Source organism: Megascapheus bottae, chromosome 22 (assembly GCF_031878675.1).
Source record: "Megascapheus bottae isolate mThoBot1 chromosome 22, mThoBot2.hap1, whole genome shotgun sequence".
NCBI classification, from domain to species: domain Eukaryota; kingdom Metazoa; phylum Chordata; class Mammalia; order Rodentia; family Geomyidae; genus Megascapheus; species Megascapheus bottae.
The window spans coordinates 13,303,811-13,317,413 of NC_143530.1; the positions used below are offsets into that span (position 1 = coordinate 13,303,811).

Here is a 13,603-nt window from a genome sequence, read left to right on the forward strand (position 1 = left end):
CTTCTCCCCCAACAAAACAATGAAGGTCCCTTTGGCATACTTTGTATCCTTTACCTTCACCTCAGGCCTGACTGGGGACTGAGGAAAGTGGAAAATAAATAGCCCTGAGGGGGTTGGGGGATGTAGAATTTGAGGGTTCCCTTCCCTCCCATCTCAAAGGCCTCCTCCAGAGCTAGGGAAGAATGCCTGGCCAGCTGGGTGTATTATTTTCAGGATGAGGGCTCTTGCCCAGGGAGATGTTCACCTAAGTAGAAAGCCCTGTGTGTCTAGGAAGTGCACAGTCTCCCTGGACAGAAGAGGTGGAGAGAGACCCAGGAGGGCAAGAGTGGGAGTGAAGGAACAGTGGGCCAACGTAGTGGCTGGGGAGTTAAGATTGGGAATCTCAGCTGTTCCGTGATGGGAAGCCTCTGCCCAATGGGTTAGGCAGTTTTGGGAGGGTGGGGACACTTCCAGGAGCCCCTAAAACCAGAAGAGGTCAGGTGAATTCCACACCCTTGGGCGTCTACCGTGGTGGTCCATCATCAGCTCTTCTGTGGCTCTCCCTTACAACTTTGGGAACAAGGTCCATCTGCCTCTACCCCGCTGGGGGAGCACCATGAACCCTGACTACTTGGGACCCAGAAGAAGGGGAATCTGGATGGCAGGCTCCAATAAGGTTTCTTTGAGGTAGGTGTTGTTTGCTTCCAGGGGCAACAGAGCTGCAGTATTTGTGTGTGTTTGTGCGTGTGCGTGCAGGACACTGCCCTCCTCATCCAGCTGTTTCGGGTGCCAGGATTCAGTGGAACAAAAGGGATGCCCCCAGGTAGGAAGTTGTCTAGTCTGCTGACTTTACCCACACCTCTGGCTGCTTTGGAAACGAAGCTTGGAGAGGCCTCATGGTGGTGCAGTTTGTCCTCTTCAGTTGCAGTGCACTGACCTGGTTGGGGTGACTGTGCCCATTTCCCCAGCCCTGTCCATGGCATACTACTCCAGCCCTCCTGCCATAGCCCTACAGCCACGGACTGGGAACTGTAGTCCCCAGTGCTGCCAGTCTGTGCCCTAGGCAGGCAGGGTGACTGGGCTGGAGGCAGCCCCTCTCCACCTCCCTCTCCTCTAGAAACTGGCTTCTTCCCATGGGCAGTTACTTCCTTTGGAGTGCCACTGTCCCTTCAGCGTTTATAAGTCTGCTTTGGGGTGGAAGCTGGATTCCAGTCTGTCTTGCCTACTGTCATCTGCATCTTGGAGGTTGGGAGATGGAAATTACATCCCATGAATGACTTCCCGACAGTGCCTCCCCACTTCCAAGGCTGGCTGTGTTTGGTAGGTCTCCCTCCCTAGTCTTCTTTCCTTGTCCATCCCCTGATAAACACACACACAGAACTGCAGGTTTCAAAGAAGAAAAAAGCAAATTTGTTGTGGGTAGGAGGGTGTGCAGGGCAGGTCCTCCCTCCTCCGCACCGGCTGGCGTGGTGAGTGGTGAGGCAATAGAAAAGGCAGCAGATGCGGTGCGTGTATCGCTCTGTACAATATAGAAGAATCTGATATAGATATTTTGTATAAAAGCCATTTGTCCTCAGTTATATCCTCTTGCTGGCTGGCAGGGCAGGGGGGTGTTGGGAAACAAAGAAGCTGGAGGGGTAGGCCAGGACCCAGGGACACTCATCAGTCCCGGCTGTCCCCTTGTGGGGTCACTTTGGATCCTTTGTGGGAGCATAGCAGAGCTCTAGCGGTCGGGACACCTTCCAGAACTTCTCATTCACCAGCTCCAGGGTCAACGAACCATTCAGCGTCTAGAGAGGGGTGGGGGTTGGGAGAAGGTGAAGATGGAACCAGGAAGGAGTGGGAAAGCAGGTTGACAAGGAAGGAAAGAAAAAGGGAAAATGAAAGGGAAGGGGAAAAGCAGGAACACAGGTAAGAGAGAAACAGAAGGGAGTGGGAGGAGCAGAGGGCAAAAGGAGGGTTACTGAGTTAGGAGGTTGGGCTTGGGGTTGTGTGGCCCCAGGTCACCCTTCTGGGTGTCCCCTTCCCTCCCCTCTCCTCCCGGCAGCACTCACCGTGAAGGCTCCCCCTCCAGGTGCGATGTAGATGGTGTACTGCTTTTCACTGACACCCTCCAGGCTAGGCAAAGCAGGCTCCTCCGGCCCATCGCCTCCAGCACCCCCACCTTCCCCCCCACCCCCGTCAGGTCCACCCGTGTCAGGGGCACCCCCTCCAGGCCCTCCAGGCTCGCCAGCTTCCTGTTGCTGCCTCCGCTCAAGGGCAATGCGGAGGGCCAGGTACTTGGAGAGATGGTCTACTGTGGCATTCCCAGTCGTCTTCACATACCTGGGGTGGGAACAGAACAGGTTCAGGGCACAAAGAAGGCCTCAAAGGGAGAGCGGAGGATCTTTCCACAAGGGCCTCTGCGTTAGGATTTCTTTGGATGGAAATTTTTCCAGAGGAAAGCAGGGCTTCTCACCTAGTCTGGCAGTATTCTCCCTTCTCCACAAGCAGAGGGTGGGGCCGGAACACGAGCTCAATTTCTCCACCTGGCTCTGGAGGACTAGGGGCCCCAGGAGGGCTTGGGGGGCCCAGGGTTCCCCCTCCCAAAGTGCCTCCCCGGTCACCAGAGTCTTCAGAACCAGCACCCCCACCTAATCCACCAGTACCACCTCCCCCAGTCCCTACACTGCTGCTTCCTGCACCCCCTCCACGGGGTCGCTTGGGAGCAGGGCCTGGGGCAGAGTCAGGGGCAGAGTCTGAGCTCACATCTTCTCCATCCCCTTCGCCCTCCCCAGGCTCTCCTTCCCCCCCACTCATCGTGGTGGTCTGATCTGACCCAGGCATTGGCCGCCTCACACGCTGTGCCCTGTAGAAACAAGCAGAAAACATGAGGGATCACAGGTTTGGACTTTGAATTTGAGAGATCAGGGGAATTCTAAGGATGACACTAACATTTACTAAACACTTAACAATGTACCCATGTTTGTCTCTATTTTATGGCTGAGGAAACAGGCTTTGAGAAGTTCAGTAACTTGAGACCAAGGGGCTTGCTCCCAAAGTATGGTCCAAGAACCACATGCATAAGCATCACAGAGCCTGCAGAATGTAGATTCCCAGGCACCATTCTGGAGCTCCTGAATCACAACTTACATTTTTTTTTTTTGATGGGTCAAGCTTGAACTCAGAGCCTGGGCACTGTCCCGGGGCTCTTTTGCTCAAGGCAGCACTCTATCACTTTGAGCCACAACACCATTTCCAGTTTTCTGGTGGTTCACTGGAAATAGAGAATTTACAAACTTTCCTACCTCGGCTAGCTTCAAATGGTGATCCTCACACATCTTGGCCAGTTTGAATTCTTTTTTCCTTGTTGTTCTGAAAACCGTGGTGTCACCCCATCCACTCAGGTGGGACACCCCCAAACCAGTCCTGATAATCTTGCTCATGGAGGGACAGGGCAGCGCCACAAGGAGAAGACCTGACCCTGGTGAGCCTCCACTTTGCATTTTTAACCAGACCACGAGAGTCTGATCCAGGAGGTGATCTGACCTCCTGGAGGATGAATCTAGAGCTTAAACTCTAAATCATTCTACTAGTCTAGTCTAACTTCTAGAAAGTTAGAGGGTGAGCTATTTTCTTCTTACGAACAATAGTGCCATTTGTTTCCTAAGAAGCTGCAATTTATATCCAGGATTTCCAGACCTAACAATCGGGCTGTGGTCAACTCTTGGACTTGCTAAGCCTCAGAAGCTAGCAGGTAGCAAAGGCAATCCCAGGACTTGGCCCTGCAGACCCCCCCCACCAGCCCTGTGTGTGTGGCCTCCTTCCTGACCCACACACCTGTGCAAGGCCTGCATGCGTAGACCCTCCTCAATGCTGGAGCTCAGTGCCTGCTGGTTGTGCAGGCGGCTGAGGCGTATGAGCACTCGGTCTTGATGGGCCTCGTATTCCTCTCGGCTAGGGTAGATCTTAGAGATCAGGGCATCAAAGTTGGGGTCTGGCCGTAGGGACCGTTTGGAGACCAGCTTTTTTCGGCAGGTCGGACACTCCTTGTTCCTGAGATGGAAGAAAGGAAGTGTTGTGGTCAGTCCCAGAGTGTGGAGGTCCAGGCAGAACTGGGACAGGCAGCAGGGCCCCAACTCAGAGCCCCTTTCCCCCATCTCAGGTGCCTCTGCTGTTACCCGCTGCGCAGGGCTGTGACAATGCAGTCGGAGCAGAACCGGTGGAGGCACTCCTTGGTGGTCATGGTATTCTTCAGCATGTCCAAGCAGATGGGGCACATGAGCTCGGAATGCAGGGATCGAGGGGAAACCGCAATCTCTGTGCCATCCATGATGGCTTCCTGGATGCATCAGCAAGTGAAGGTAGTGAGTGGAGAAGAAAGGGATTTTGGAAGCAAGCAATTCATGAGAAAGGAGTTTTGAGAAATTCAGAGAGACAGTGGACTCTGGGTACCCATGTTGACCAATTGAGAAATTCTAAGAGTGAAAGGGCCATTGAGAGAATGGAGAGCAGAGGGGACTGGGGCTCATTAGGCCTAGGCGCTATGTCTGGAGCCATGTAGACTGAGATCTGAGGCTCATGGTTTGAAGTCAGCCCAGCAGAAAAGTCCCCAAGAGACTCATCTCCAATAAACTACTCAGAAAAGGCTGGAAATGGCACTGTGGCTCAAGTGGTAGAGCGCTAGCCTTGAGGAAAAAGAATCTCAGGGACAATACCTAGGGACAATACCTAAGACCAGCTCCAGAAAAAAGGGAGGGGGGGGGAAGAGGAGGAGGAAGAGGAGAAGGAGAAGAAGAAAAAGAAGAGGAGGAGGAAAGTACGTTTTGGGGCAAGGAGGATCCGAGTTCAGTTGTGTGGGAGGTCTCTGAAGAGTGTAGGGGGTGGGTATTGGCAGATCTGTGGTTTGGAGAACTCAACTGAGTTTCCTACAAGTGTGGTTCTCCTGCTAGCTCTATATATCAGAACTCTAGGGTGCATGTTACAAATGCAGATTCTGAGGTTGGGAAGGGGGAGGTTGTGAAATTCCGCTTTAAATAAACCATCCGAGGGGAGCGAGCCTTGGACACATTGACTTATGACATTGAACGGAGGAACAGAGATGGTAATTCCGCTGTCTGCTTGCCATCTTTCCAATAAGGATAATGAGATTAAATGAGATAAATGCAAAAGTGTTTTTTTTTTTAAATTAAGGTGATTCAGAAGTAGAGTCGGGGGGGGGGGTCCGCAGGACCGAGCAAAGAATGGAGAGGGGGCCGGGGCCGTGCGTGGCGGGAGGGGGGAAACCGAGAATCCCTGTCACCTGCGGGGTCCGATGCAGCTCGTACAGACTCAGTTCCCACGTTTTGCTCGCATTCTGGGCATTCGCCGGCGTCGTCATGGCGACCAGGCGCAGACCCCCCCAGCGGGGCTCCGCCGCCTAGGAGACTGAGGCTGGGGAGGGGGACGGGAGGCGGTGTTGGGGGGGGGCCGCCTCTCGACCAGACCCCGCCCCTCGCGGCTCCCCTCGGCGTCCCCGCCCCGCGCCAGCGCGGCCCCTCACCCGGCTCCGGCCGTCCGCGCCGCGCCGCGCCGCCGCGCCTCTTCCTGGGCCCAGGCTCCGGCAACCGACTCGGCTCGGCCCGCAGACTCGGCTCAGACAGTAGCTCCCGCCGCCGCCGCCGCCGCCGCCGCCATGGCCCGGGCCCGGGCCGACGTCACTTCCGCCCGCCCCTCCCCCCGCCGGGACGTCACCCGCCACTCACGGCGCGGCGGCTGCGACGTGGACGCGGGGGCTCCCCCGCCGGGGAGACGCGCCGGCCCCGCCGGGGAGCCGGCGTCCCGCGATCGCGGCCCGCGTGGGGATCGCGGCCCTGGCGCTCGGCTCGCCCCGCCCCGCCGCCGGCCGGCCCCGGCCCCCCGCGCCTCCGCTCCGGGGGGTGGGGCCAGGCCTGGGGGACCGCGGCGGGGGGTGGGGGGCCGGCGCACCCCGGGACGGGGCCACCACCCCCACTCGGCGTCCCCCACGGTCTGGGGAGTCTCGCCCTCCCCCAGCTCCCTCAGCCCCAGCCCGGACCCCGCGGTGGGGGGATGGGGGGGAGAAAGTGGCAAAAGGTGGCCCGCCACTTGAACACTCGGGTCCTCCGAGTGCCACCAGGTGCCTCGGTGCCCCGGGCTCCCCGCACCGCTCCGGGGCCCGCGCCGCCCCCCGCTTCGCCTCTCCCCGGCCCTCCGACCCCCTCTCCCCCTCGAGGTTTGGGGGCGGCGGCTCGGGACGTCCAGACTCAACTCTCGGCCGGAGCCATAGACTCGAGAATTGCGTTTGGACAATCAGGAGCCGCGGCCCGGGCGGGGGAGGGAGGCGCGCGGGCGCACACCGGGACGGGGCGTGCGCGGGAGCGGGGTCACACGGGGCGGTGTCGGGCGTGCGAAGTGGGCCGAAGCCGCGTAGAGGAAGAGAACAGAGCAGACAGGAGAGGAAGGAGCAGAGCGGTCCCCATTGAGGGCAAGAAATCAAGAGGCACAGAGGGAGAGGAGAGACCGTGACCGGTCTTCTGTCCCCACCAGCCTGAACTGGAGCTTCCGGACTTGGGCCATGGCTGCCAGGGGGTGGCCTGTCTCCGGGACGAGTCGTCAGTGGGTCCCCTCTCCTCCCACCCCGGTTCCCCCCTACTTCCCTGTCTTCTTCAGTCCGTGGCCAGTCCTTATGTGGGCGCCAGTGTCGATTAGCGCGGACCCCCTCCCCTTCCTCCTCCTCCCAGCCCCCTCCCTTCTGCTCTCCTCCAGCCCTTTTCATCGGCTGGTCCGTTCCCCTAATCCTGGCCCCCTCCCCTAATCCCCCCCCCATCCGACCCCAGGCCGGCTGCAGCTATTGTAAGGTGGAGAGAAAGGGGAGGGGGACTAAGAGAAAGGAGAGGGTGGGGGAGGGCCACCTGTTCCAAGACCCCCTTCTAAGACCAGACTGGACACCAGGATGGGGCTAAGAACAAACCACCCTTGGGGGCCATAAGGACCCAAGGAGTTGGGGGGCACGGGGACAGGCACTACAGAACCAGGGGAACGGGGTGGGGCAGAAACCCCTCCCTCCAAAAAGACCCAGAGTGTCAGGCCTACACAGTGACATACACTCTTTACTCTCACACCCGGCGGCGGGGGTTGCCCTGGGAGACCAGGCAGTGAAAGGGAACAATCCTTCGGGAAAGGGAGAGAGGGGGGGAGGTGGGGAAGGGTCTGAGGGTTTGGACACAAGAAGAACCGGAGGTGGCAGGGAAGAGGATTTGGAATTTATTAGGGTCACAAGCACCCCTGCCTCCCATATTCAGCATTCCCCAGCCATACACTGCCACCCCTTTTGTAGCCTGGGAACTTAGCGTCCTCATCAGCAGGAGGCCAGGCAGAGTGGTGGGGGAGTGAGCAGAGTCCAGGGTCCTTGAAGCAGTTACATGAAAAGACCTCCTGGAAGGAAAGAAACATTTGGGTAGCCGCATGGGTGGAGAAGTAAATGGCTGAGGGGGAGTAGCCAGGTCTGTCCCTGGCTGAGGACACCTCGTCCTTCTCAGTTGCTTTTAAAAACTATGGTCTGGGTTCCCCTTCTCTGCCCTCTTGCTCCCTACAATGGCCTCATACCAGAGACTTCCACGGAGGCCCCAGTGATGTATCCACTGTCTTCAGATGCCAAGAATGCAACCACATTTGCCACATCTGAGGGAATGGTGGAAATGGTGAGTAGCAGGCAGAATCCCACTCACATTCACATGGCCATATTTCCCCCAGTCCCGCTAAACCTGGCCAGAGCTTCTCAACCCACAAATTTGGGGATATCTTCGTTTGTCCCCCTCACCACTTGATGCTCACCCTCAGGGTCCCCGAAGTGTCCCATTGGGATAATTCTATTCACCTGTAAGGAAACACTGAGTGGAAGTTTATTTTATGGATTTTTTTTAAAGAATGAATCAGTTACATTTTCTTCTTTTGTCTCCATCCCTCATATGCTTATCGAACACTTACATTAATCCAATACTTACATTATGCCTAGTATTCTCTCCCTCTGAGACCCAGAGAGGTTGGGTTTCTGACCCATTTTGCCTTCCACTTACAGTATCCTACCTTGTCCTTTACTTTCTGTGGCATTTTCTGTGTCATAGATGTTGCAATGAACCCTGGGAGGACAGAGTTACAGCGGATCCCATATCTGTGGAAGGGAGAGTGGTTGCTGACTGTGGAGAGGACACGGACCCCTCCCTCAGACCATTACATGGAAGGTACTCTGGTAAGCCCAGGGTCATCACCCACCGTCCAAGTTCCCGGGCTGCAGACTGGGTCAGCCCAACCACTCCTGCCTTGGATGCAGCATAGTTTGTCTGCCCCATGTTCCCCACCTTCAGGGGAGTCAGAGATGTAGAGTCAGGAGTCTCAAGGACTGACTTCTCCCTATGCCCACTTGCCTGGCTGACCAGGTCCCAGCTCAATCTAACCTTTGCAACGATGCTACTGATGTTGATGATGGAACCATGACAACCACTGGACACCAAGGCTTGGGCTGCAGCCTGAGTGACTAAAAAGATGCCCTGGCAAAAGAGGGCAGGGAGGCAAACAAAGATGAGCTGCGATGACAGCCCTCTGGGTCCCTCCCCAGGCTGGCGGGAAGCAGAAGTCAGGTTCCGAAGTCACCACCTTGAGGTTGACAGCTATGACTTTGTCCCAGTCATCTTCAGACATCCGGAGCAGAAACTCATCCCGGGTGATGCCTGCACAGGACACGACGACAGATGGCGGGCGAGAAAAGCAGGCCTGTGGGAGGGAGGGGGGGAGGTTACACACCCTGACGCTACAAAGAGCAGGGGGACGTGGGGCCGGCGTTGGCGCCGCTGGCAGGCCAGGCTGCCCGGTGTTCACCTGTACTTGCTCTAGCAGGCGCCTGGCAGCCGTGGGCTCAGACACGTCAGCCTGGAAGGCAGCGTGGCTCCCGCCGCGCGGCCCCTGTTCACTTCGCGGTCCTCCCAGCAGCCCCGCGGTCTCCTGGGCCGCCGCCTGGTCCAGGTCGCAGGCGGCCACGGCGGCGCCCTCCCGGGCCAGGCGCAAGCTGATGGCGCGGCCTAGGCCGCCACCCGCACCTGAGGCGGAGAATACGCGGGGTCTGGGCGGGGCAGCGGACCGGGTCAGGGGTCACGGGGCACCAAGTTACTCAAATTCCGACAAGAGGTCAGAGATCCCAGGCCTCTCGAGCTCTGTGAGCGTGCCGGGTTGACGTTGCTCCAGCACCCCACCCCACCTTGGGAGAGGACCCCTCAACCTGTGACCAGGGCCAGCGCAGAGCCAAGCCGGAGCTGAGACGCCATGGCGAGCCGGGAGTGGGCGGGCCCGGCCCGCAGCCAATAAGAGCTCACGGGAGGCGTGGCCAGAGCCAATCAAAGCCTCAGCAGCCACAGGCCATCTGCGGCCACCAGCGCGGGCGGACCTCCCGCCACGGGGGAGTGGTCACACTCCCGGCGCTTAGGGGACTTCGGGTGTGGGAGAAAAGGGGCCCAATTTCCCCCCAAAAGACAAAGACTGCAGAGAGGGCGGAAGATCCAAGGACTTTATTTCCGGGCACCCCCCCCTTCAATTCAGTGATATAAAATGAATAGAAACAAAACCAAAAAATCAGGCCATGAGATTACTGACCCCTTCCCATGCCCACCCCCAATCACTCCCAAATCAGGACACACGATTGATGTTTACCCCTGGCTCCTCCTTCCCGGAAGCCTTCACTAACCGGTGGGAGTGGGGGATGGTCTTGGAGAGCCTCGAGTGTGGCAGCTTGGTCCTCAGAACAAGTGGGGTAGAGGGCACAGGTAGGCTACCATTATCTCAGCCTTCTTCACATTCCCGTCTACCCTTCCCAAACCAACAATAATGGTTGTGCAATGTCCAACACTTTGGTCCCTCTGGCCTCTCCTCGATAGTTCCTGTAAGACTGCCAAACCTTGAAGGCCTCAATGCAGAAGTCACTATTCTAGGCTAGAACTCCTTCTTTTGGCTGATATTCCTGGTTAGGGCTCTCAACTGCCACAGACCCCTGACTTAGAGACGGGGTTGAGGCTTAGGGCAGGGGTAGGGGATTTATTCCCCTTCTCACTCGAAGTGGGCAATCACCACCATCATCACAACTCCTCCAAGAAGCCCCAGCACCTCCAGAAGTGACTGTAGTGGTGATGCTTCCCTTAACAGCTCAGGCAACACAGATACAGTTGCTACATAGATAAAGCCACCTGCAGTGAATGGCAGAACCCAGCCAGGACCTGCACCACTTGCAACTTCACTGCCCACGGCTCCTCCTTCGGCGAGCAGGGCACAGGCGGTTCCTGCCAGTGCTCCTATTGCTGTCAGCAACTGTAGACGCATTGCCTGGTGGGCAGAAAGAGAGAGGGGCATTCACCAACACATCAGTGGTTTATGTGACTGGTGGGGTACAGTTGTATGGGTGCAGGGTCCATGGTTTTGGAGACTAAAAAGCTAGGCAGGGAGACTCTACTAGAATAGACATCTGAATTATTTACTTATTGGTCAGCTGTGGGGCTTGAACTTAAGGTCTAGGCACTGTCCCTGAGCTCTTTTGCATAGGGTTAGTGCTCTACCTCTTTTAGCCACAGCTCCACTTTTGGTTTTTGAGTGGTTAATTGGAGATAAAGAGTTTCATTGGGGTCTCTTCTGCCTGGGTAGGCTTTTGACCTTGACCTCAGATCTCAGCTTCCTGAGTAGTGAGGATTACAGGCCTGAGCCACAAGTGCCTGGCTCCTGAACATTAAGAGATCAAAAGAGGTGATATTGACAAAGCTGTGCTCGTGTGTGTGTGTGTGTGTGTGTGTGTGTGTGTGTGTGTGTGTATCAGTTTTAGACGCACTGAATTGCAGAACAAGAGAGATACTTCTTTACCCTCACTTATAGAAGATTTGTTGCTGGTAGAAGTACTAATTTTTTCAAACCAATGAGAGATGTCAAGGGTTTTGGATAAGTAAGCAGGGAAAAAAGGTCAAAGGCAACTACATTAATGCCAACCTGTTTCTTGCTGCAGCCAGACTGCACCAAGATGGCAAAGTCTCCAATCTCATGGGGTACTTCATGTAGCAGGACAGTCATTGTGGTCAGGATCCCAAGTCCTCTGCCTCCTCGAAAGGAAGCACCAATGGCCAGACCATCCGTGAAGTTGTGTGCCAAGTCAGCAGCCAGATTCAAGTACCCAGACACACGCAGGTCTTGTACAGGAAAAAGAGGAAGACACAACGATAATAGGCATCCATCATCTCCACTCAGTTCTGGTCAGCCGTTCTTCTATTTCCCCCAAGGACCACTTCACATATAGCCTTTCAGTGTTTCCCAGACATCTGTCATTACCCACAGCACATTTTATGTGCAGGTCAGTGCTGGCCCTGCCCAAACTTATCCCATCCCCGCTCCCTCACCTGAGCCTGTTTTTTCTTCTGGGTTCTGAGGTTTTACTTGCCCATCACTGGGCGCTGTGCTCCCTCTTCTCCTCTTTCGCAAGCCCCCTCTTTCCTTGTTTTCCTTTTCTTCTTCCTCAGAGCTGGTCTTTTCCTTTGAAGAACACTCTGAGGGAAAAAGTGTTGGTCAGAGGTGGAGGCAGGCCATATTCTCAAGGGATGCTTGTTCCACCCGACAGCCAGAAGTGCATTCTGGGCAGGCAAAGTGGCTTTCAGCAAAACTGCTCCTAGGCTTACCATGACTTCCATGCCCATGACTGTGTCCATGTCCTCCTTTCACATGTCTCACAAATTTCTCTACCACAAGGAAGGCGACAATTCCACTGAGAACCCACAGCCCCACAGACAGAATGGGGCCCTGCCCTGGGAACAGAAGCATTGAGACATTGTGGGAGATGTGGATTCCAGACCTCCTCTCAAGGAGGCAAAGAATAAGAGACAGACCTTTATCAGAAGTCCAACCCCCCTACCCATCTCTTCCTCACCACTGTGGGAGTGTCCATGTCCAGGCCCAGGCTGCTCCAGGGTGTGGTGAGAATGTGGTTCTGTAGGAAGGAGAAAAAAAGGCTGCTACACATCCCTGACTGAGGGATAGGTTTTTAGGGAAGGTCAGAAATGACAAATGAGAAGCTGGCTGCAGTGGCTCATGCCTGTAATCCTGGCTACTCAGGAGGCTGAGATCTAAGGACCAAGGTTCAAAACCAGTCAGGACACAAAAGGACCTGAGACTCTTATCTTCAATTAACCCTTCGGAAACAGGAAGTGGGGCTTGGCTCAAGGGCAGGGTGGTAGCGTTGAGCTGAAGAGCTCAAGAACAGTGCCCAGGCCGAGTTCAAGCCCCACGACTCCCCCACACACAAAAAGAAATGACAAATGAGACATATGTTTGTTTGTTTTTTTTTTATCAGAGAACAAAATAGTTTAAACTCTAAGTTAGAGTCAACAGGTTACTTACCCAGAGCATGAGGAATAAGGTGTAGGAAGGCATCACCTAGGAGTCCCCCAGAAGCGAAACTGAGCAAGATCTGGAGCAGAGATCGATGCCTGGGGGAGTTGGACTCCACTGGGATGAGGAAGAGGACAAAAAATGGAGCTGCAGAAATCAGAACTGTAGCCCCCAGTGCCTGGTAAAGGAGAATCAGGAGTTAACGGTTGCATAGTTTTCCACCAACCCCAAACCAGTCCCTCTCTCCCCTCCCCTGGGGGACTCACATAGGCCCAGAGGGTAACAGTATCCAGGTTGTGCTTGGTGCCTGGAACCCCAGACTCTCTATAGCCTCCATGGCTATGTTCATGGTCATGTCCATGTCCTCTGTGATGAAGGCTCCCATGGGAGTGCCCGTGGCTATGGCCGTGGTGCAAATCCTCATGTGAATGTCCATGGTCGTGACCGTGGGTATGCCCATGCCAGATGCTCTCGTGTGTGTGGCCGTGGCCATGGGCATGGCTGTGTCCGTGGTGGAAATCCTCATGTGAGTGTCTGTGGCCATGGAAGTCCTCTTCCACCTCCTTGTGCAGGTCACCATGACCCCCGTGTCCGGCCACCAGCAGCCCCAGGGCCGCCCAGGTCAGCAGTCCCACGGCCACCCAGGGGGAGGTCCGCAGGGCCCTGGCCATCATGCTGACCAGAGGGACGGAGATAATGACTCCACTTGATCCTCCACTCTTCCTCCACGGGGTTTGCTTTACTCGGCTCGTGCCCTCCACGCACCTCAAAGGGCCGCACCCCCATCCCACTTTGTTCCCACCCACATTGTTCTCTTTATCCCGAACCTCTTCCCCCCCGTCTGCAGGCCCTCTCGGCCCCCAGATCGCCGCTTCAGCCTCGGATACGCTACTTGACGGACTCTGGGCGTTCGTCTCGGTGAAAAAGGACAGGTCCGGGGAAAAAGCAAGGAATTCTCACCGGCTCCGGGACGGTGGCCTTTCCCGGCTGGCTCGGACGTGGCAGTCACGCCGCTAATTCGCGCGAGAACAGGAAGTTCCGCTCTAGCTCCGTCCCCAGACCTTTACCAACATGGCAGCGCCCCGGGGGCGGCGCGCGTGCGCAGGCGTGGAGGTTATTTAAGGGGAGGGTGGGCGAGGCCAACGAGCAGGCGGGGAGGGGGGAGGCTGCCGCCTCCTCCTCCTCCGCCTCCAGCGGCGCGAGGGGGCGGGAGCTAGCGACGAGACTTCCCGTCTGTACA

General features: G+C 56.4%; 3 protein-coding genes and 1 non-coding gene across 5 annotated transcripts; all 4 read right to left on the reverse strand.

The window, feature by feature from the left end:
* Positions 1–1,366: 1,366 nt before the first annotated feature.
* On the reverse strand, positions 1,367–5,679 carry Ring1 (ring finger protein 1). Its single transcript, XM_090355922.1, has 7 exons — positions 5,501–5,679; positions 5,261–5,391; positions 4,140–4,300; positions 3,799–4,014; positions 2,438–2,827; positions 2,034–2,304; positions 1,367–1,769 (listed from the first exon to the last, which is right to left on the reverse strand). Exons 2-7 carry the CDS (start codon positions 5,336–5,338, stop codon positions 1,668–1,670), a joined length of 1,218 nt encoding a protein of 405 aa, XP_090212048.1. The 5' UTR covers positions 5,339–5,391; positions 5,501–5,679; the 3' UTR covers positions 1,367–1,667.
* On the reverse strand, positions 3,327–3,453 carry LOC150047832 (small Cajal body-specific RNA 23). Its single transcript, XR_016539373.1, has one exon.
* Positions 5,680–7,049: 1,370 nt separating the features above from the next.
* Hsd17b8 (hydroxysteroid 17-beta dehydrogenase 8) lies at positions 7,050–9,282 on the reverse strand. Of its 2 annotated transcripts, XM_090355924.1 has the most exons (9): positions 9,230–9,282; positions 8,833–9,050; positions 8,611–8,727; positions 8,412–8,504; positions 8,230–8,315; positions 8,044–8,128; positions 7,792–7,834; positions 7,564–7,638; positions 7,199–7,392 (listed from the first exon to the last, which is right to left on the reverse strand). In XM_090355924.1, the coding sequence occupies exons 1-9, from the start codon at positions 9,273–9,275 to the stop codon at positions 7,376–7,378; spliced, it is 780 nt and encodes a 259-aa protein (XP_090212050.1). In that variant the 5' UTR covers positions 9,276–9,282; the 3' UTR covers positions 7,199–7,375. The 2 variants fall into 2 exon arrangements, with proteins under 2 accessions (XP_090212049.1, XP_090212050.1); XM_090355923.1 differs by lacking the exon at positions 7,792–7,834 and having other exon boundaries at positions 7,050–7,392.
* A 229-nt stretch (positions 9,283–9,511) lies between these two features.
* On the reverse strand, positions 9,512–13,562 carry Slc39a7 (solute carrier family 39 member 7). The gene is made up of 7 exons (XM_090355928.1): positions 12,630–13,562; positions 12,373–12,541; positions 11,903–11,962; positions 11,655–11,780; positions 11,379–11,525; positions 10,975–11,171; positions 9,512–10,323 (listed from the first exon to the last, which is right to left on the reverse strand). The coding sequence occupies exons 1-7, from the start codon at positions 13,035–13,037 to the stop codon at positions 10,051–10,053; spliced, it is 1,380 nt and encodes a 459-aa protein (XP_090212054.1). The 5' UTR covers positions 13,038–13,562; the 3' UTR covers positions 9,512–10,050.
* Positions 13,563–13,603: the final 41 nt, after the last annotated feature.

Bases quoted from the DNA above. Each gene is read 5' to 3' on its own strand.
- Slc39a7 (XM_090355928.1), bottom strand. From the start codon at position 13,037: ATGATGGCCAGGGCCCTGCGGACCTCCCCCTGGGTGGCCGTGGGACTG. The intron at 11,963-12,372 runs GTAAGTAACCTG...TCCTTCCTACAG, and splicing joins CCTTATTCCTCATGCTCTGG to AACCACATTCTCACCACACC. The intron at 10,324-10,974 runs GTTGGCATTAAT...TCTGCCCACCAG, and splicing joins CTGGCTGCAGCAAGAAACAG to GCAATGCGTCTACAGTTGCT.
- Ring1 (XM_090355922.1), bottom strand. From the start codon at position 5,338: ATGACGACGCCGGCGAATGCCCAGAATGCGAGCAAAACGTGGGAACTG. The intron at 4,015-4,139 runs GTAACAGCAGAG...CTTCCATCTCAG, and splicing joins GTCACAGCCCTGCGCAGCGG to GAACAAGGAGTGTCCGACCT. The intron at 2,828-3,798 runs GTGTGTGGGTCA...TTGTTTCTACAG, and splicing joins CGCATGCAGGCCTTGCACAG to GGCACAGCGTGTGAGGCGGC.
- Hsd17b8 (XM_090355923.1), bottom strand. From the start codon at position 9,275: ATGGCGTCTCAGCTCCGGCTTGGCTCTGCGCTGGCCCTGGTCACAG. The intron at 8,129-8,229 runs GTGGGTGATGAC...TCCCTTCCACAG, and splicing joins GCAGCCCGGGAACTTGGACG to ATATGGGATCCGCTGTAACT. The intron at 7,639-8,043 runs GTAGGATACTGT...CCATTCCCTCAG, and splicing joins CACAGAAAGTAAAGGACAAG to ATGTGGCAAATGTGGTTGCA.